This window comes from Rhinolophus sinicus, chromosome 13, assembly GCF_057876585.1.
Source record: "Rhinolophus sinicus isolate RSI-liver-muscle chromosome 13, RSI-T2T, whole genome shotgun sequence".
In the NCBI taxonomy this organism is placed as follows: domain Eukaryota; kingdom Metazoa; phylum Chordata; class Mammalia; order Chiroptera; family Rhinolophidae; genus Rhinolophus; species Rhinolophus sinicus.
The window spans coordinates 22,842,449-22,865,751 of NC_142513.1; the positions used below are offsets into that span (position 1 = coordinate 22,842,449).

Sequence of the window (23,303 nt, forward strand, 5' to 3'; positions counted from 1 at the left end):
GCCTCGTCTTGAAACCATATGTAGGTTTGTAGAAAAAAACCTACTCAGCATGCAGAAAAAAAATCTCCACTGAGAATTTACAACCTCAAGCTGGCTTTCACATAGTCTGTTAGCCTGAACTCATGGTATGTGGATGATCTGGAAAAAAAAGAATCAAGCTGATGATTTAGCTTGAAGTTGTCCCAAACTAATAGTACCAAAGATGTCCAACAGAACTAAATGGAGTAGATCTTTAAGTCAGGACTCAATTAATTTACTCAGGTAAAGTTCCAAGGAAAATGCAGAGACCAGAGGACCAAACCACAAACACGTAATAAGGCGCCATGAATTAAAGCCAGCAGAAACCACAGATCAGAAACTCAGACTTTCAAAGACTTCAAATATTAGAATTATTAGTAATACTAATTTTAATAATTTGAAAAAATAAATTTGTGAGATTTGAATTTCCCATCATCAACTGGGTATTCTCCGACCCCTGTCAAGAAGCATTCCAATATTAGATGGAAATGGTATGTTGAAAACTGAGACTTAAGAGGTCTGGGAAGCATAAATAAATTGCAAAGGCAGGGGCCTCAGATGCCTGTGGTACCTGCTTTATTGTTTCTGCTTCCTCCCACACTAACGGTGTCGCGAGGCGTTCCTGTCATTAGCAAACCAAGGAAGAAAAAGCAAGAGCAGGTTTGTGGAGTGGTTTACATGATAAGCTAGCAACAGCCAAAAATGCCGTATTATAGCCTGACTTAGAGGTGCCTTTGAAATTAGACAGTGAGTAAGGGAAATCCTTTCTATAGAAGGACGGATGGCCTAAGGTATGGAGCTACAGTAATTCAAGGACAACGATGATAGGTTGACGGGTGGGCTGGTTAGGGTCTCAGAAAGGGCAAGATTAGAAGACTTGTAACAATGAGGTGTGTGGTAGAGTCATGTGAATGGACCTCTCTGGAAGGGCATGGGGTGTGAAGATATTTTTATGCCATCAGAGGGAGAGAAATAAAGCTCTCAGTAACCAGGCGGATAAAATGACCCATCTTTCACCCACAGTTAAGGAGCCTACCTTTGGATGTCCACGTGTGATCAAGACTTGGTCAAGGAAATGTGACTATGAAGCCAGCCTTTCAACAGTTTCTATTCCAACCTTGAAGCAACTGGGGCAAACAAAGGAGTCCTCAGAGCTCACAATGGAGCCAGACAGTCACCTACAGTGAGTGATAATATAGGGGCTTTAGAGCTGGAGTTAGGGGTAAATTGGATGCTTTCACTTGAAATGTCTGCTGTCATAAAGAAAGCTTTTAGTGTTCTAGAAGCTACTCTCATAAACGTAAGGATTTAGAATTTTGATTGTGACAATTTATGCTGCCCTCAAGAGGCAGGACTGACACAAGGGATGCCTCTGGTACCCCAAACCACTTGTTGAGAAGACAGAAGGACAAACGGAAAGACTAAGATTGGTGCTGGAATATTTAACTAAGGTATTAAGACTGCGCATGGGTCACCAGCAAACAAGGGGCACTGCACATGGCTTAAACCTTGTGGAAATAATTTGACATTTCAAGAAAAGCACTCAGGAGTTTACCATTGAGAGTACTGGGAATTTTTGGACTTCCTTACACAGCTGTTTTTGTCTAGAATTACACACTGATGGAGGGAGGGTGTGTGTCACTGTTGTATTTTTAGTGCTTTATCTATATGCCTTAGTCCATCACTCTGAAGACCAGGGTGAGTGAAGTCATGAACTTTGATGAACTTCTGGGAGAGACATCTGAATTCCCAGTCTCCGGTCAGACTTTCCGTCTTCTATATTCATGATTCAAAGTTGGTGGTAGTGGGCTCTACTGTCACAATGAAATCCATAGCACTTGCGTTCAGATTATATGAGGCTGTGGGAGAAGTCAGAGGTACTTTCTTGTTAAGGGTCTCTTGCCACTGGTCTTTTTTGCCGGGAACGCAGCAGACTTGATGATTTTTACAGGATGTTTTCATCTCTTCGTCAACTTTGCAGTTTTTCCTGCAGTGCCCCAATTTTTGCCAGCATTTTTTTCCACCATAGTCTGAATAATAAAAGGAAAGATCACTGATTTGAGGTTACTGATGCCCTCCATTTCACAAGCATGACTGTATATTTGGCACCCCATAACAACTTCCTGGGTCACTATTAGATTATGGTTAAAAGGCTCTCAAGCTCAGAGCTGGCAAATACCATCTTTCAAAAAATATCTGTTTCCAACCTCCTACCTGCCAGGTTTTTTTTTAACTTTTCTGAAGGTGAGATGAATCTTATCATAAATGAAAAGAAACTTGCTAATTACAAGGAATTGGAGCTAGTTATCATGAAGCTACCTGGGCCTGTGTGATGCTAGCTAGCCACATAAAGAAAAGTTCATCTTGTTGTCACTGTGATTGAGCTACTTTCATAGGTTATGCCCCATGTGGTTAAATTTCTTTGCATACATTCTACTGCAAAATATACATTCAAATCAGTATATAAAATATATTTGTATAGTTGAAAGAATAATAATGAAATGAATATCCATGAACCTGCATTCTGATTAAGAAACTTACTAGCACCTTAGAACAGTATAGGAATTCTTATGTGAGAGGCTTCGTTTGCTCACATATGGGACCAGTGCTGTTTCAGTTTCGTGACGTGCATATGAATTGAGTAGAGGTCTTGTTCAAATGCAGATTCTGATTCAGTAGGTGGGGCAGGGTCTCAGCTTCTGTTTTTCTAACAATCCTCTGGGTGATGCCATTAGTGCTCGTCCATTAACTGTTTTATGTAGCAAGATTTCAGACCAAGAAAAAAATCTCGCTAAGTTCCATGTGTTAACTATCATACATTCTAGGTTTTCCAACCAAATGTAATAAAATTGGAATTAAAAATCTCGTGCATTTGGAAATCAAATAATACGCTAAAAAAATAAAACCTAGATTAGAAGAGTAGTAAGAAAGTCGGAAATAATGAAGTCAGAAGAAATGAAATTAGAAAATTTCTGGAAAGATGAATGACAAAAAAATGAGAAAAATAAAAATGACATCTCTAGTGACATGGTGAAATAAAAACAGATACAGCATATTAAAAAATAATAAAGAGAATTATCAACAACTGTACACAAACATAATTCAAAACTAGATGAAATGTGTAAATTCCTAAAAATATTCCAAGGATGGCACAGGAAGGAAATACAAACTTAAATAAAACGATCGGTGTTTGTAAATTGAAATGGTAGTTAGAAAAACCTCTTCTTCCCAAAAGCCTCAGCCCTGGATGATTTTTAAAATGTTGGTAAAATACATATAACATAAAAGTTACCATTTTCAAGTGTATAGTTCAGGAGCCTTACATACATTCACACTGTTGTGTTACCATCACCACCATCCATCCACAGAACTTTTTTCATCTTGTCGTACTTGAAATTGTGCCTAACAAAAAATAGCACTTCTCATTCCCTTGGCAATCACCATTCTACTTTCTGTCTCTATGAATCTGACCATTCTAAGTTCCTTATATGAGTGGAAGGATACAGTATTTGTTATTTTGTGACTGTCTTATGTCACTTAGCATTGTCTTCAACGTTCATCCACACTGTTGCATGTATCAGAATTTTCTTCCTTTTTAAGGCTAAATAACATTGTATTGCATTTATATACCACATGTTGTTTATCCATTCATCAGTCAAGGGACATTTAGATTGCTTCTACCTTTTGGTTATTGCGAATAATGCTGTTATTATTTAAACCTAGATGATTTTTTAAGGTGCATTCCACTACTTTCACCCAAGTATTTCATCCAGGTATTATCTTACATAAAATGTTCCAGAAAATAGCTGAGGGTGGGGTGGGGTGGGGTGGGGAGGATAGCTGTCTAGGTCATTTTATGAGGCTAGTGTATCTTGGTTCTAAAACCAGAAAATTGCAGGTCTATTTTCTTTATAAATATATATTTTAAAATATCCTTAATAGAGTATTAGCCAATTGAATTCAAGAGTGTATTAAAATACACATGATCAAGTAGGGCTTAACTCCAAATGTAAACTATCATCCAAAATTAGAAAATCTTTCCATGAGATTCACCAGCTTTATACAATTAAGAAGATAAATCATAGAATTATATTACTTAATGTAAAAGATTATTTGATAAAGTTCAATGCTTACTTATGATGAAAACTGTATAGGAACAGTTCCTGCAAACAGGAATAGAGGGGATTTCCTTAATTTTGGTGAAGGTTATGTATCAAATTCTAGAGTTAACGTTATCTAATGGAGAAACTAATTCCCAGTGAAGTCAGAAAAACAAAAAATACTCTCTATGATTGCTATTCTTTAAAATAATAGTGGTGGACCTGATCAGTGTTTAAAGGGAAAAAAAAAGAAAAAGAAAACAAAAGTATGAGGATTGGAAAGAAAGAGATAAAATTGTCATCCATTCTAACAGTTATGATTATAATATAAAAAAGAACTAACAAACTATTACAATTAATAGGAGTTCAGTAATTATGTCATATGCAATATCAATTTACAAGAATCAGTAGCATTTCTCTCAACCAACAATAGCTAATTAGAAAATATAATAAAATATATTGCATAGCTATGAAGTATCTTGTTTACAACTAAGAATGACCTTTATGGGACATATTTTAAAACTCTAACAGAAGATGTGACCTTGGATAGGCTGACTTGATTAAATAGATTCACTTTCCTGTGAATTAATCCATAAATTTAATGAAATCCTAATCAAAATCCCAGTGGTACTTTTTGGAAACTTGATTATTTTACTTTAAAGCTTATAATAAATAAAGGCCCCTGATGCTAAGATCACTTAAAAAAAAAAGTAAGACAAAAGTTTGTCTTTCTGGACACCGACAGACTATAAAGCCATGGTATTACAAAAAAATGTAGCACTCACTGTTCCAAGAACAAATATATCAATAGAAAAGGCTAGATAGCTTAAAATAGATCCATGCTTAAATGGGGAACTTAGTATGCAATAACAATAACACCAGGAATCAATGGAGAAAGCATAGGTTATTTAGCATACAGTGTTGGGAAAACTGGCTCACTCTATGAGAAAAGTGAAAGTGGGTTTACACATTCCACTGGTGGCTTGAAGATCTAAACGTCAAAGGCAAAGCTAAAAAGTTATTGGAAAATAATGTCAGAGATTTCCTTTGAGACATAAGAATGGGGAAGAACTTCTTTAACAAAATCTCCAAGCATAGCCTGCAAGACAAAATATTGTTGAATTTGATTAGACCAGAATTAAGTGTTTCTGTTCAATAAAGGACATATCCCGGGCAAAGTTCATAGACAGCTAGATGACAAATTGAGGGGCAATATACCCAGTGACTAAAGCTGACTAGGAAATAATATCAAAAATAAAGAACTCCTAATATCATCAGGAAAGCATCACCCAGTAGAAGCAATGGGCAAAGGACATACACTGTGAATTAACAGAAGAGGAGTCACTTGTTTATATATTCAACAAATGTGTATTCAGTGTGGATTATATACCATGTGCTATTCAAGGTGCAGGAGGATATATCCATTAACAAAATAAACTAAACTTCCTGCTGTCATGAAAATTTCAGTTTTTAGGAGACAATATATGAGACAGTGAGAGAAGAAAGTAAAATGTTCTTTATGTTAGACACAGTTAGATACAGATGAAAAGCATTATGGAGAGTAGTGAAGCAGGGAAGGGGAGGTAGGAAGTGTGTGATTGGAAGGGAAGTAGTGAAAGATCTCATTGAGAAGGAAGTGAGAGAGTGAGCTGAGACTAACTGGGGCAAGAATGCACCGGGCAAAGGAAGCAGCAAGTACAAAGGCCGAGAGGCAGGATCTACCCCCCAATTTTTGAATAAGAATAAGGTGGCTGTGATGACTGTACAATAAGGTAGGTGGAGAGTAATTGGAGAAATATAATGGAGGTTGAGATCACAGAGAGTCTTGCAAGTCATGGAAAGGAAGCCATTCACATATTTTGATCACAGGATAAGAGAAGTGCAAAATAAAACAACAGTGTGATATCACTTAAAGGCATCAGACTGGTAAAAAATAAGGAGTGTTGGAGAAATTATGGTGACACGGTGACTTGTGTGCACTCCTGGTGAGAGGTGTGGAGATTTCCCTGTCCCTATAAATGTCACTGATTTTCATTTTTCTTCCTTAAATGTAGGGGCTATCCAGGATAAACCATGAAGACTTCATGCTTCTTTCATCATCTCAACTGCTCCCTCCAAGGGGATGGCTCCAAATTTATATCTTTTGCCAGAACATTCAGACTTGAAACCCCAGAACATGTAATATTTCCTTCACTCCCCACATATTCTGACTTTCCATGATTCACGGATCGCTTTTACAGAATCTTGCACATCCATTTCTTTCCTCGTCTCAACACCCACACCAGAATTCAAAGCAGACAGAATTGGTCCCAAATGGACCACACAGAATTGTCTTTGATTTTGTCTGAAATTGCCACTGGAAAATTACTGAAAACCCCAATAGTTAGTAATTTCTACTGGCAGTGTTCTAAAATGTATATAAGGGAGGAATTCATGGAATAAAATATTTTGCACTTACCTTTAACCTGGACATTTGGCCTTAAAGAATCTATTCTATATAAGTCCTTGTCCAAATACGTAAAGACACTTGTACAAATATGTTCATTGATGTGTTGTTAGAAAATTCCCAAATGACTGTACACAAATTATGTCTTATCATACAGCGGAATTTTAGAAAGAATGAAGCAGATCCTTAGATGGTGACATGGAAAGATGGTCATAAAATATTATTAAGTGAAAGAAGAACGCTGAACCATGTATATAGTGTGTTTACTTTTGTTTATAAAACAAACATATAGATTCATTTTTATATGACTTTGTTCACACATTGAAATATACCTTGAGAGATATTAAAATATAACATAGGAGAAAGCAAGGTACTTTAAATAAAAAACTATTCAAGGGCACTTCAGCAGCAATTTCAAAGTTCTGGTCATGACTTTCGATATACTTAAAAAAATTAGTGATGATTAAAAACCTAGACTTTCATGGTAGAAGGGAAAAAAACAGTGAATTCTATTTTTCACGTACAGCTCTGCAGATCTTTTCTGACTTGTTCACCAAATTCCAGAATGTCAGAGAAAAAAAAAGACCTCACTTAAAGCTACAAGAGGACTTGTAAGGCCAAGAAAACAGGAAAGTGGGCTTTGGGAATCACTTTCAAGAGCTGACACAAGCTGGAGAGAGAACTGAAGTGAGTCAGGCTCTCAGTTTGGTTCCTTAGATGGCAACTTGGAATTCAGAACCAAAGACAACTCTGGATGTTGGGCTGTCCCTGTCTATTGAGGAAGGGCTTCTCTTACCCTTAGGTTCTGCTCTGCCAGTAATATGGTCCCAAGTGGGGGACGGCATGGAGCTGCCCGGGTTGGGGGGTACAGTGACATATTGAGATTTCCATGGGCTAGAGCTCCTTCTGCTTCCATTTCTGCAGCTTCCCTGGGTTCTGATTACCTGGAATCACTTGTGGTAGGAACACAAGGACAGCAAGAGCCAGAAGCGGGAATCTCATGGTTCTTGGGAAGGAGGAGGCAGTGGATCCAGGAGTCCAGAACCCTTTGCGCAGTGTGAATCTGAACTAGAGTTTTATTGGCCTCTCTGGGGTGGGGGCAGGGGGATGGGGCACAGAACGGGACAGACAATGTAAAAGCTAATCCATGCGGAACGTTAGTGTACTGACCGGTACATTGATCAAGCATCTGAGACAGGCGCTGTTGGTCAAGCAGAGGATTAGAAGTCGTAGGCTTGTAGGGGGTGTTTGGATATATGGAGGGGGAGGGCTGGCATGCCAGGATGCCTTCCATGGCTTCCCCAGGCCTTTCATCAGGGTCCTGCGTCCTCTGCTCAGAGGCCCTCTGGCTACGACATTAGCCTGCTTTTGAACTGCCTACATACTTGTGTGTTTAGTCTCCAGTGAACTGTGAGATTCCTAAGAGTAAGGACGGTGTCTCTCATTTTTGAACCCCAAGGCACAAAGCATGATCTCAGTGAAGGTTTGTGGAAATAAAGTATAATGAACACATGTCAATCTGTAGTCCAAATCTCTTACCTATGTGCCCCCTAGGGAAAGTGACTTGCCCAAGATAATACAGATGGCTTGCGGCAGAGTTTGGGGGAGATAATTTATAATAGGAATTAAAGAGGGAAGTTACTCAATATCATCAGAAATGCTGCTTACCCAAGGCAGTTCCACAGTAGCTTGGGATGTTACTTTCGACAGGTGCATCCTGGAAGCCACTGAAGGGCAGGGACCAACCGAGAAGGTCTCTGCAGTCAGATCTGCCTTTGGGAGGCAGAGGCCCAAAGGAACCCGAGAGTCAGCCTGGTCCTGTCTCGTTTCAGTCACGTTTTCACCCTGTTTCAACTCTTGCTTCTTCTTGTTTACTTGGCTCTAAAGATCCCTGTAAAGCTTTAGAGCAGGTTGCTGATTTTCCTCTTCTGGGATGGATGACCATATTTATGAGAACAGATAGTAGGAATTAGCCGGGCTGCAATGTGGATGAGGAAACTGTTCTCTTCTGGATGACCCCATGTGGGGTTGTCATGTCCAGGATGGTGATGGACTATTTCCAAATTAATTTTAGATGAGTATTTTCTAACAGGCAGAACTCCCTTACTATGAAATGGCTGCCCACAGAGGTCAAGGGCATTCTGTAATTGATTTTTTCAAGCTGAAGTTAAGTGATGGAATAGGAGGAATTTCTACACAGGATAAAGAATAGCTTTTCTGGTTCCATCTGAGCATAAAAATCTATATTTTAAATTTATGAATAGTGTCTCTCTATGTCCTGATGGTGAGAGAGATATCTGACCCTTTCTAAACAGAAGGGCTTGAGCAAACCCACTTTTTGTCATGCTACAGAATAGCAGGAACATTTAGATTACCCCCCAGCCCAATTCACAGAGCCTGCTCTAATGTCTGAGATGGTGGTGATGGGTAATTTCTAAGAAGACATGTCCTGAAGGGGAAAAGCTTATTCTAGGGGAGAAGGGAAATTGGTGTGGTCTATGGCATCACAGTGAGACCCTGGCCAAGTGCCCACATCCAGCCATTCTTGTCAAGGGATAAATTGTGGTTTTATCCATCAATAAATACACCTGGAAGATATTACTTAATTGTTGGACTTTCATTTTGCTGAAAGCTGTTCTTCTTATTTTTTAAAATTTTTATTAAATTTATTGGGGTGATGTTCGTTAGTAAAATTATATATAGTTTCAATTTTTTTAAACACTTTTACTGAAGTATAATTAACAAACAAGCCATACATATTTAAAGCATGCAATTTGATCATCTTGACATGTGTATACTCATGAAACCTTCACCACAGTCAAGAGGATTAACATATCTACTCCTCCTCAAAGATTTTTCCTGCCTCTTTGGAATCCCTCCCTCTTGCCCCTTCTTGCCCTCTCCCTCCACCCTTATGCAACATCTGATCTGCTTTTTGTAACCATACACTAGTTTGCATTTTCCAGAATTTTATATCAATGGAATCATACTGTATGTACTTTTTTAAAAAAATAAAAACCTGGCTTATATAATTCAGTGTCATTATTTTGAGATTCATCTATGCTGTAATGTGTTTCTACAGTTAACTTCTTTTTACTGCTGAGGCGTGTTCCAGTGTATGAACATACCAGATTATCCATTTAGACATGGGTTTCTAGTTTGGGCTATTACAAATAAAGCTACTATGAACATTCATGTGTAAGTCTTTGTATGAACATATGCTTTCTGTTCTTTTGGATAAATATCTGGGATTAGAATGTCTGGATAACACAGTGTCAGTTTCATTTATCAGGAAAATCACCACTCTGGTTATTTTCCAAAGTGGTCGTACCTTTTGCACTCCCACCAGCAGTACATGAGAGTTTCAATTCCTCCACCTCCTCACCAACACTTGGTATGGTCAGTTCTTTTAATTTTAGCCATTGTAGTCAGTATGCAGTGGTGTCTCACTGTTGCCTGAATTTGTTACTCCTTAATTATTAATAATGTTGAAGACCTTTCCACCTGTGAAGTGGTTTTGGCTATTCTAGACCCTTTGTACTTCTATATGAATTTTAAAATCTGTGTGTCAATTGTCATGTCCAGGATGGTGATGGGCTATTTCCAAATTAATTTTAGATTAGTATCTTTTAACAGGCAGAACTCCCTTACTATGAAATGGCTGCCCTACTGGTATTTTGATTGTGATTGCGTTGAATCTATAAATCAATTTGGAGAGAATTGACATCTTAAAAGTGTTGAGTTTTCTCACACATAGACATCAGTATATCTTTGCATTTACTTAGGTCTTCCTGAACTGAATTCCACAATGTTTATAGCTTTTAATAAATAGGCCTTGCACATCTTTTGTCAGATTTGTCCCTAGGAATTTCATTTTGGATGCTATTATAAATGGTAATTTAAGTTTTTTGATTTATTTGTTCCTAGTATAGAGAAATACAACTGATTTTGTAAAAATGTTTTATTAGGGGTGGCCAGTTAGCTCAGTTGGTTAGAGTGCAATGCTCCTAACACCAGGGGTGCCGGTTTGATCCCTGCTTGGGTCAGTGTGAGCTGTGCCCTCCATAATTAAATTGAAACAACTACTTGACTTGGAGCTGATGGGTCCTGGAAAAATACACTTAAAATAAATAAAAGTAAAAAAAAAAAAGTTGTGTTAAATTTGTTGGCGTGACATTGGTTAATAAAATTATATAGGTTTCAAGTATATAATTCCATAATATTAGGTTGGTGCAAAAGTGATTGTGGTTTTTGCAATTATTTTTAACCTTTTACACTGCAATTACTTTTGCAATTACTAACCTAATACATTATCTATATTTTGCATTGTGTGTTCACCACCCAAAGTCAAACCTCTTTTTGTTACCATATATTTGACCCAAGTGAGTTTTGTATATTGAACCCATAGTCTGGAACTGTCAAACTCCCTTATTTGTTCTAGTAGCTTTTTGGTAGATTCAGTGGGAGTTTCTAATACATAGAGGATTATGTCATCCTGAAATTTGACAAATGTGTGGATTAGATGAAGCTGGGAATTTTGAAACTTGGGAGGCAGATCATGTGCCTATTTATCTTGTAGCTCTAAGGGAAAAACAGGGAGAACCACACGTGTTCCGGTTGGTAGTGGCTGTGATTGGCATGGTATTCCAAGAAAGAGATGACTTCAAGAAAGAACTGGCCAGTTTGCAAGTAGAAATGATCTGAAATAGAGGGTCTTGCAGGGTTATAAAACCAGACTAATCCTAGGTCCCAAATAATAAGAGATGGGATTTAAAAAGGCATTGAGCAACTACATCCTGGTAAGATATTTCAGCTGGAATGAAGTGAATGAGAGAAAAAATTAGATTAATGGTGTAGACATTCAAATTAAGTCTAAGAGCCTCAAGGTAGCTGTCATTCATGAGAGAAAGAGAAAACAGCACAAGGAATCATAAAAATAATTTGAGAAATAAGTAAGTGTAGGAAGGAACATGGACATGGGTTTGGTTAGTTGCAGACACTGTAGTTGCAGATGGGACTGACTGGAAGCAACTACATCAGGAGCCTACTAAGTCTTCAAAGGTAACCATATTGCCAAAGAAACCATTAACCCCAGGCCAACAAAATCTCTGACTGTCTGAATCGTAAAACAATCTTTGGTTTTCCAATCTTCCAAGAAGGGAGAGAGGCTTCAAAGGCTAGTTCCCAAACACCAATTTCAGATATGGCCAAGAATTATGTATAAGGAGGAAGCTCCAAGAGGATGGATTTGGGGGCCAGAGAGAACAAAGGGCAAGGGAATGCACCTCAGAGAGCAGCATCAGGGCCTCAGCAAGACACAGAGGGGGCTTAGTGGCCCACAATTTGGGCTTAATGGCATTTCGACATTGTTATGGACCAATGGCTGCTGGTCATTTCTAAATGAGAATATTTATTACAGTTACTTTACTCCTGACCTAGCATTTTATATGGTGTGGATGGGCAGGTAACTTGTCTTTTTAGTCTATAGGTTTTCAGACTGAGGAGCTACCTCTTCTATAGGCCCTTGGATTATCAAACATGACCAGAGCTTGGGTCAAGAAAATAAGCCCATGGAACCTTCAAATCAACAAAATTGTCATTGTTATCTAGTCCTTAAGCAAAGGAGGCAGAAGAATTCCTCAGAGCAAACTCTGGCCCAGCCCCATTCTAGGGCAAGACATCAGACAGAAGTTTATTTGTTTGCTTATAGAAGTGTTTATTTTATTTTTAGTTTAAATGTTTTTGATATATAACATTGTGTAAATTTACAGTGTACTGTGTTGATTAGATACATTTATATATTGTAATATGATAACCATTGTAGAGATAGTTGGCATCTCTATCATGTCACATAATTATCTTTTCTTTTTTGTGGTGGAACTAATTAAGACCTGATCTCTTCTCAAGTTTGATGGTTTAATACTGTTGTCTACATTCACTCTACTGTGCATGCGATCTCCAGGACTTATGTACATAGTAGTTGCAAGTTTGTACCCTTAAACAACATATCTCCTGTTCCCCAACATCTTTCCTATTACCTCAGCCCCTGGTAACCACTATTTTATTCTGGTTTTACAAGTTTGGTGTTTTTTGGATTTCACATGTAGGCGATATCATATAGTATTTATATTTCTCTATCTGACTTTTCTCACTTAGCATAATGTCCTCAAGGTCCAATCATGTTGTTGCAAATGGCACAATTTCCTCTTTCTTATGGCGGAACAATACTCCATTGTATATTTATACCACACCTTCTTTACCCATTCATTCTTTGATAGGGAGGTTGTTTCCATGTCTTGGCTATTGTGGATAATGCTGCAATAAGCATGGGAGTGCATATATGTCTTTGAGATCCTGCTTTCATTTCTTTTGGATATATACCCAGAAGTGAAATTGCTGGATCATGTGGTAGCTCTTTTTTTAATTTTTTGAGGAACCTCCACAGTGGCTGAATCAATTTACATTCCTGCTAACAGTCCACAAGGGTTCCCTTTTGTCTACATTCTTTTTTTTCAGTTTCTGTTGTAAAGATTTTGTAGGGTATCTGATGGATACTTGTCTCATTAGGGAGACCACTTCAGGGCTGGTGTAGGTGCCTGACCACTGCAGGGTACACCTTTTGTCTACATTCTTGACAACCCTTGTTATCTCTTGTCTTCCTGGTGAGAGCCATTCTACCATGAGTGAGGTGATGTCTCTGTGGCTTTGATTTGAATTTCCCTAATGAACGTTAGGCAGTTTCCCTAATGTTGAGTACATTTTCATGTAGATGTTGACCATTTGTGTATCTTCTTTGGTAAAATGTCTATTCAGGTTCTTTGCCCATTTCTTCTACCAATCAGATTATTAATTAATTAATTTTTGTACTTAATTGTATGAGTTCCTTATCTATTTTAGGTACTAACCCCTTACCAAATATATGATTTGCAAATATTTTTTCCCATTCCACTGGTTGCCTTTACATTTCGTTGGTTGTTTCTTTTGCTGTGCAACAGCTTTTTAGTTTTATGTAGTCCCACTTGTTGATCTTGCTTTTGTTGCTTGGGCTTTTGGTGTCACGTCCAAAAAATTATAGCCAAGACCACTGTCAAAACCTTAGGAGTTTTGGGGCAGCTGGATGGCTCGGTTAGAGCGTGAGCTCTGAACAGCAGGGTTGCCGGTTCAATTCCCACATGGGATGGTGGGCTGTGCTCCCTGCAACTGAAGATTGAAAATGGCGATTGGACTTGGAGCTGAGCTGCACCCTCCACAACTAAATTGAAGGACAAATGACTGGGAGCTGATGGGCCCTGCAGGAACACACTGTCCCCCAACATTCCCCAATAAAAAAAATTAAACAAAAAAAACCTTAAGAGTTTTTATCCTGTTTCCTTCTAGAAGTTTTATAGTTTCAGGTCTTAAAGTTAAGTCTTTAATCGGTTTTGAGTTAATTTTTGTTTGAGTTTTTGACAATAAGGGTCAGTCTAATTTTATTTTTCTGCATGTGGTTATCCAGTTTTTTCAATACCATTTGTAGAAGAGAATATCCTTTCCCCATTGAGTATTCTTGGCTCATTTGTTAAATATTAGTTGAACATATGTATGCTGTTTTTTTCCTATACATACATACCTTTGATACATTTTAATTTGTAAAGTAGGCACAGTAACAGATTAACAATAATAACTAATAACAAAATAGAACAACTATAACAATATACTGTAATAAAAGTTATGTGAACGTGGTCACTCTCTCTCTCAAAATATCTGATAACCTATCTGATAACTGAAACAGCTACTAAATGACTAACAGGTGAGTTGGAGATGCTGGACAAAGGGACGATTCACGGCTTCCAGGTGGGATGGATTGGGGTGATGGGAGATTTCATCACACTACTCAGAAATTTAAAACTTATGAATTGTTCATTTCTGGAATTTTCCATTTAATATTTTCAGACCACAGTTGACCATGGGTAGCTGAAATCTCAGAAAGTGAGACTATGGATAAGGGAGGACTAGTGTAATGATTTCTTTTTGCCGATGAACCGGGTCCTTGGTATGATCTGGGACAATGGCCCCTATTAAATTAAGCATTTAACTCTCATATTCCAATATTCTTACTTAATTGCTATTCACATGAACTATGAAATACTCAGATAATTGTATTAAAATTCCCCACATGTGATTAAGCATTTAATCAAATTCTCCTTATATTAATTTTACAGTATAAATTAATTTTGTTGCTTTATTTTATGGTGCATCAATTTTTATGGCTGTCACTGCTTCTCTGTAGATTGTGCCATTTACTTTTACATATTTTACTTTGTTTTGTCCTTGAATTCCACTTTAACTTTTGTGTTAACATAGAAATTGTACAAAATAATTGCCTATAAAATTAATTGTCTATAAAATTATTGTATGGCACTTACAACTTCCAAAATTGCAGATGAGAAGAAGTCTGATGTTAGTTTGATTCTCTTTCTCTTGTTGGTATCTTGTATCCTTTGTCTGGAAGCTTCCGATATTGCCTTTCTATCCTGGGAAAGCAGATTAATTTGTTTTACTAGTTTATGTCTAGAGATGTGCTTTCTCTCATGGATATGCCTGGGACTTGGCAAGTTGCTTCAATGTAAAAACTCGTGTTTTTTTCTTCAGTGTTGAGAAATTTCCTTTTATTATGTCTCTAATTATAACTTCTACATGTTCTCCTTCTAATTTTTGAACTCGTTATTTGGAGAGGTACCATGCAAATGTTTTTTACAGTACTTTTCCCTCTTGGAATGTGTCGCAGAAATCGTCTCATGGAAGTATAAGGAAAGTGCAGGAAGAATTCCCCCAGCCAACCATTTTCATTTCATTGTACTTTGTTTTGCACTGAGAAATATCTCTTCCATTTCATCGTGTAGATCACCAGTTCAGCTCTTCTGGTGACCATCCTTTGTTTACTTCCTTTAATACAATTTTAAACTGACCATATTGCTTTGAGTTTTAGAAGGTATTTTTGTGCTCCATTTTTATTTCCTGAAGGTCTGCTTTACGTCAAAAATTAAAATTTATGATTCTTCTATTCGTTTCATTTCAAAGAGAATGTAGTAGGAGTAAAGTGTTTTTGTCTGTACAGCATGTCCCCTTGGGGAACTGCCTCCATGGATGGACCTGCTAGTCACAAGACCATAACCCCATGACTGCTGCTGAGAGCACATGAGCTGTAATGGGTGAATCAATTTTCTGTGTGGAATTGGGATCTAAAGCTGAGAAAACACTGACACTGGAGATCACATGTCCTCATCCTAGAAGGACTGAGAAGCAAAATTGGGGCCCTCCCAGCTTCAGTGAGGGAGATGTGCTCTCACCTTGTCTCATATGGTAGAGAATTACTTAAATATAAGTTGGTGCAGATTTGGGGCATCTAAAACAGATGAATGACCACTGCTGCCCTTCATGTAATAAGTGTCAGAGCCAGATTCAGACACAAGTCTACGAATCAGAGTTTTTGGTCTTAATCATTATGATACGCTTGCTGTGAAATACTCCTCCTTTTAAAAAGAGAATGTCCTCTGTGCTGTGCAAAACCTTTTTAGTTTGATGTTATTTGATTTATTTTTGCTTTAGTTGCCTGTACTTTGGGCATCAATTCCAAAAAAAACTATTGCCAACACCAGTGTCAAGGAGCTTTCCCCTCCGTTTTCTTCTAGGAGTAGAACTTCCTTCAGTCCTTACTGACTAGCTCAGGAGAGAAAGGCATTCACCAGGGAGTCCTGCTAGGGATCTTTTCTATGGATGCAACCACTCCACTTCTCTTGTTCCCTCTTTGAGGGGACGTCTTAGGGCTGTGTGCCTTCCCTCAATTTCTCAAAGCTACACCGAGTGCTGAATGCCTCTTGTTTATTTTCCCTAGTACAGTTCCCTAAAGTGTTCAAGGTGATGTGCCTACACCCAGACCGGCAGAGATGAGCCAGCTGTCTGAGTGTGCTCATGCAGAGGCTTGCACGTGCCATCCGGGGGGGCACACACATGATGCTGGCTACAGAAGGGGAGGGGTGCGTGGCGTGCTGGCAGGGCATATGAGCTAGTTGGGTGGGTCTGCAGGTGTTGTATTATATAAACTTCATGGGCAGGCCTCTTGGTGGAGTCCAGGGGTTTTTTAGTAGAATCCGTAGCCCTTTGTTGAGTTCTGCACCCCCAGTTGCTGTGAGCCCTTATCCCTTTTCTTGGCTCTTTGCTGTCATCAGAGTAGTCAGTTATGCTGATCCCCTCCGTGTCCTGGGCAGAGCAAGAAAGAAGCAGGCCTTTTGGGTAGTGCACAGCTGGGGAAGCTGGGCATTCACTATGTTCTCACTTTCCCCATGGGAGAAATTGCAGACCCAAGTGGTCTCTTTTGGCACTGAGCTGTGTCGCCTTGGGGAAGGGGTGAGGCAGGTAATTTGAAACTGTTCTTTTTACCCTTTTCAGTGCATCTATTCTTATAATTTTTCCTTCAATGTGGTGTTGGGACTCTTCTGCTGGACGCTTGGCCTCCCACAAAGTTACTCTCATCCATTGGGTGGTTGTCAAAATCAGTGTTTTGTGTGTGTGTCGCGGGGGTGAGGGCTGAAAACTCCTGTTCTGCCATCTTGCTGAAATCATTTCTTTAGATGATTTTCTAAATCTCTCTATCGTCTATTCTTTTTAGTTGGCATTTCACTGTAAAGTAGGACTTTTCCTCATCAACTGGGGCTATTTGGTTACCCTGACATACAGTTGCAGTCAGTTAAATATGGAATTATTTCCCTCTATTTACCAATTTTCAGAGTAAGAAATTGATCAGCAGTCATTTCAAATGGTAATGTAATATCTGGATTTATTTTTTGTTTTAAGGATCAACATGCAAGAATTTTTATTGACTCACTATCTGTTTAAAAATGTTTATTTTAAAATTTACCTTTAAATAATTAACTCTTTTTGGTGTACTGTTCTATGGATTTTTTACAATAAACTTTATTTTTAGTAGAATTTGGATTTACAGAAAAAAATGCGGATAGTACAGAGAGGTACCGTGCACCCTGGTTTTTTCTAGTACTAAGATCTTACATTACTATGATACCTTTGTTACAATTGGGTTTGTTAAAAAAAAAACCCAATCTTTTTTTTTAAATTAAAGTTTATTGGGGTGACAATTGTTAGTAAAGTTACATAGATTTCAGGTGTACAATTCTGTATTACTTCATCTATAAATCCCATTGTGTGTTCACTACCCAGAGTCAGTTCTCCTTCCATCACCATATATTTGATCCTCTTTACCCTCGTCTACCACCTGCCTCCCCCCTTACCCTCTGGTAACCACTAAACTATTGTCTGAGTTCTTGTTTCTCATTTGTTTGTTTTGTTCTTTTGTTGTTTTTGGTCTATATACCACATATCAGTGAAATCATATGGTTCTCTGCTTTTTCTGCTCTGTGTTGTCACAAATGGTCCTATTTCATCTTTTCTTAGCGCTGTATAGTATTCCATTGTGTATATATACCACAACTTCTTTATCCATTCATCTATCGAAGGACATTTTGGTTGTTTCCATGTCATGGCCACTATAAATAAAGCTACAATGAACATTGGAGCACACGTGTCTTTATGGATAAATGTTTTCAGATTTTTTTGGTAGATACCCAGGAGAGGGATTGCTGGGTCATACGGTAATTCTATTCGTAATTTTTTGAGAAAACTCCACACCGCCTTCCATAACGGCTGCACCAGTCTGCATTCCCACCAGCAGTGTATGAGGGTTCCTTTTTCTCCACAGCCTCTCCAACACTTGTTTGTTGATTTATTGATGATGGCCATTCTGACTGGGGTGAGGTGATATCTCATTGTGGTTTTGATTTGCATTTCTCTGATGATTAGTGATGTTGAGCATTTTTTCATATGTCTATTTGCCATTTGTATGTCCTCTTTGGAGAAATGTCTCTTCAGGCAATGACCCAATCCTGATACATGATCATTAACTAAAGTCCATACTTTATTTATATTTTTAACCAAATGTCCTTTTTGTGTTCCAAAATCCCATCCGGATACACATTACATTTAATTTTGTTGTTGTTGTTTTACATAACAAGTTTATTTTTCTAAAGGAGTATAGACAATAAACAAAGTAAACATAAATCAGATCATAACTTCTGTCGAGTATTATCTGTCTTAGAATTGTTCCATTAAGTTCCAGTGTCTAAGTATCTTAAGTTCATTAATCATCATCTTCCTCAGAGTCCATTACTTTCCTTCTGTTGAATTTAACTGAGGTTTCCTTTTCTGTTTGTTGGCTTCCTTTTTCAAGGATTTCTGTTAGACCTTGTTCTGTTATCTTCCCACTTCGTGGTCCATATCGTGCCATCTGTATAAGGCAATTCTCTAGTGCTTTAGTTTTTTCTGGCTTTACAAGAGCTAAGTTAGTTAACTGAGCCCAGGCTGACTGACCCAGAACTTGGGCTAAGAGACTGTTTCTCCAATGTATGCTTCCCTGGGCTCTGCTTCCTCCTGTTGTGTTGCTCTGCCAGGGTGCCAGTGTTTTGCCTGCAGCTTCGCCAGCCTCTGCTTCCTCAGCGCCTCCAGCACCTCCTCTGCCAGGTGGCGGCCGTTGGGGTCGAGCAGCCCTCCATGTAGTTGTTGTGTCTACTTCAGTGACTTTTGGCTGTCATAGCGCAGTACTGTGAGTTATAAAAAGTATGTCTGTGATCATTCAGATGACCAAAACACTGGGTGTGCCAAAAACATGTACACACGTTTTAAGAGATGTTATCTATGTTCAAGCAGCAGTTCGCGGTCATTGGAAGTGTCCGGACACTGATGGTAACCACTTTGAGCACCTCTTGTAACTGCCAAGGTCAAACCTGGCTTGTATTCATCTTTTGTTATTGGTATATATTGAGTATCACAATTAATACAGTTTTTTTCCTTTCTTAAAACGTGTATACATTGTTTTGGCACTCTGCATACTCGTATATCTCATACCGCGTTTCCCTGAAAATAAGACCTAGCTGGACAATCAGCTCTAAGGTGTCTTTTGGAGCAAAAATTAATATAAGACCCAGTATTATATTATATTGTATTGTATTGTATTGCATTGCATTGCATTGCATTGCATTGCATTGCATTGCATTACATTACATTACATTACATTACATTACATTACATTACATTACATTATATTATATTATAAAAAACCTGGTCTTATATTATAGTAAAATAAGACCAGGTCTTATATTAATTTTTGCTCCAACAGACGCATTAGAGCTGATTGTCTGGCTAGGTCTTATTTTCAGGGAAACACAGTATATATTTAGTCTTTGTCCACCATTCTGGGTTCATAGCTCCCAGAACTCTTTGGAATTTCCTAAGCATTGAGAGTGACAAAAGTGTCTTTAGTTAAGAGCTGACATTTGGAAAGCCCCCAGGTAGCCTAAGGATGGGGGTTGATTACCAGGAGACCCCACTGTGAGATTAGAGGGTTGGGACTTTCAGTACCCCCCTCCCCATGACCTTATGGGAGGGTTGAATCAATCTCCAATGACCAACGATATAATCAATCATGATTATGCAACAAAGCCTCCATAAAAACCCAACAGGACTGGGTTTAGAGAGCTTCTGAGTTGGCGAATTCATGGAGATGCAGGGAGAGTGGCGCGCCAGTACAGAGCATGAAACTCGGTCACCTTTCCCACATAACTTACCCTATGTAGCTCTTCCAACTGGTTGTTACTGAGTTATATTCTTTTACAGTAAACCAATGATCTAGTAACATGTTTCTCTGAGTTTTGTGAGCCATTCTAACAAATTAGTGAAACCCAAAGAGGGGCTTATGGCAACCTCTGATTTATAGCCAGTGAGTCAGAAGTGTAGTGACAACCAGGACTTTCGATTGGCTTAGTGAATTCAAGGGGATCGTTGGAATTTCTACACTGTGGAGTCAGTGGCCAGTCAGTCAGAAGCACAGGTATCCTGGGCTTGCATCTGGTCTCTGAAATGTGTGTGTGTGTGTGTGTGTGTGTGTGTGTGTGTGTGTGTGTTGGGGGTAGAGGTTCATCCATGTCTTTTCATGGATGATAACTCATTTCTTTAAATTGCTGAATAATATTCCATTCACTATTCTGCCATAATTTGTCTGTTTTTTCACTTATTGTGGGAGAGTTTGGTGGCTTCCAGGTTTCGGCAATTATGAATAAAGCTGCTGTAAACATTTTGCATGCAGGTTTTTGGGTGGATATAATATTCAGATTAGTTGGGTATATACCTAAGAGTGCAATTGCTGGATTGTATAGTAAGATTATATTTATCTTTGTAAATAATTGCCAAATTATTCCGAAGTGCCTGTCCCATTTTGTATTCCCAATCAACAAGAATCCCTGCTGTTCTGCATCCTTATCAGCATTTGATATTGTCATTTTTTTTTGGATTTTAGTCATTCTACCAGATTTACAGAGGTATTTCATTATGGTTTTGGAATCATCATTCCATTTAAAAGGATTTATATCATAATTCAATTTAAAAGGATTCGTTATTTTGCTTTGGGCCTCTTCTGCACATGTTCAGTTTGGGGGTAAGTGTAGGACTTGCACCAATTCATACACAGCCTTTGTTTATCGTCTTGTCCAACTCTCTCCTCTGCGAGATTTCCCCTTACACTATCTGGGTCCCCAGGGTCCTTTTTGACAGTCTTCTGGCTAGAAAGGTAGGTTTCCGTTGGAATTTTAGCTGTCTGTACTACTACACAGTTATGTGCATCTTAGGCCACCTTTGGGGCAAAAGAATGAGACAGAAATATAACAGAGCTTTCCTTCACACTTATTGGATCATAGGATACATTTTCCATAGTTGTTTGTCCAGAAAAACAAGTTTTTAAAATCAGAATTTTAGCTGCATGCATCTTTTTTACCACGGCTGCATGCATCTCCACAACTGGGTTTTAACTCAGGGCTGGGCAGGGAAAGAAAAACACAAAAAAGTGGAGATACCAGATCCACACACACATTCTCTGCACAGGGACCCATTTTTCTGGTCGTCTGCTCAGAAAGACAGCTTCTCCCAAAAGTTTTGCTGCCTGTACCTGCTGTTCAATTTTGTACTGAAGCTGCCTTTAGATCAAAGCTCGGAGATAAAAGTGGGGAAAATCTTTGAGAAAATCACCACATTATGAGTCACTTCTTAGATTTTTTTCCCCATCTTCAATCCACCTACGATTTTTAACCCTTTGCTTTTTTGAGGTAGTTGCTTCTTGTATTTTGTCCAGAGTTATAAGTTTTAATCAGTGGAAGAGGTAGGCTGTAGTGAAATTAACTTCAATTTGGTTAGTACCTAAAGCCTCTATATACCTTTTTGGTGTTCAAATTGTCATCAGTTTGGCCAGTGTGTGCTCTTCAAACTGATTCCTGTGTCCTTTTAATTTGAACCCATTAAATCTTGAAAGCTGGGGTTGGCCCGGTGGCTCAGGCGGTTGGAGCTCCATGCTCCTAACTCCGAAGGCTGCTGGTTCGATTCCAGCAAGGGATGGTGGGCTGCACCCTCTGCAACTAGCAATGGCAACTGGACCTGGAGCTGAGCTGTGCCCTCCACAACTAAGACCGAAAAGACAACTTGACCTGGGGGGGGGAAAAAGTCCTGGAAGTACACATTGTTCCCCAATAAAGTCCTGTTCAAAAAATATTTTTTGAAAGCTTCATTCATAATGCCTAAAATGACCGCTCTGTCAAATTAATGATATAAAATACTATTTATATATTTTTTTGTTCTGCAGGAAGGAGAATATTGGTGTTTCCTTATTTTCCACATGAATGCAGGAAATAAACAGTACAGTGATTTTGCTGTTTCTTATTTTAATAAAGTTTTGAGAGACTTAAATCAGTAATTTAATTCCTTAAATTAGTAAACAATGCTATGCAATACACTGGCTAAACCACGCAGAGAATATGAAGCTGAGAACTACGAGGCGTCAAAAGAAAGGTAAGGTTTCTTTCTTTTTTGTTTTTTTACTCTTTACATTTTTAAATTATAGTTGACATAAAATATTGTATTAATTTCAGGTGTGCATTATAGTGGTTAGACATTTCTATAACTTATGAAGTGATCCCCGTAATGAGTCTAGTACCCACCTGATATGGTACATAGTTATTACAATATTATTGACTATATTCCCTATGCTGTACTTTACATCCAAGATTTATTTCCATTTGGGTGTTAAAAACACTTCTAAAGAAACATTTCCCCAAGAGTCTATAAAGTCACTGGGAAATTAAAAAAAAAAAAGTTGTAGTTGGAGCTAATAGTGGATTTATGGCTTTTGCCCCATCTATGTTCGTGGACTACAGATAGATTTTATTTGAGAAACCATCAGCAGTGGTCTCAGAGGCAGGAACCCTGTTTCTGTCCTCCTGCAATGAGTGTTTGTAGGTCTGTGTGTGTTGATTAGTTTAGAATTTTATCTGCTTCCAGGGAAATGAGTTTTCTGACTTTGTGAGAATGTTGCCTCTACTGTTTGGGAACAAGGATTGGAGTACAAAACATCCCGTCACAAAAACCCTTAACTTAAAATATTACCTGTCCTCAGTATCAGGGAAATGCCGTCCCCTGGAGGCCAAGCTTTGATTCACAGAAAGTTCCAAGCAGCTTGGTAGTGTTTTCTTTTCTGAATAAATGTTTGTTTTCCTTGAAGAATAAGGATTGCTCTACAATCTCCAGCTTGCCCAAGAATTTATAGTTTCTTCTGTTGTTTGAGAGACTTTTCCCTATGTGTGAGGGTATAT

At 38.3% G+C, this 23,303-nt stretch overlaps 1 protein-coding gene and 1 pseudogene across 1 annotated transcript; both read right to left on the reverse strand.

The window, feature by feature from the left end:
- Positions 1-1,665: 1,665 nt before the first annotated feature.
- DEFB118 (defensin beta 118) lies at positions 1,666-7,595 on the reverse strand. Its single transcript, XM_088789494.1, has 2 exons — positions 7,509-7,595; positions 1,666-2,048 (listed from the first exon to the last, which is right to left on the reverse strand). Exons 1-2 carry the CDS (start codon positions 7,564-7,566, stop codon positions 1,801-1,803), a joined length of 306 nt encoding a protein of 101 aa, XP_088645620.1. The 5' UTR covers positions 7,567-7,595; the 3' UTR covers positions 1,666-1,800.
- Positions 7,596-18,754: 11,159 nt separating this feature from the next.
- LOC109456263 (programmed cell death protein 5 pseudogene) overlaps positions 18,755-23,303 on the reverse strand; it is a 35,125-nt pseudogene continuing 30,576 nt past the window's right edge.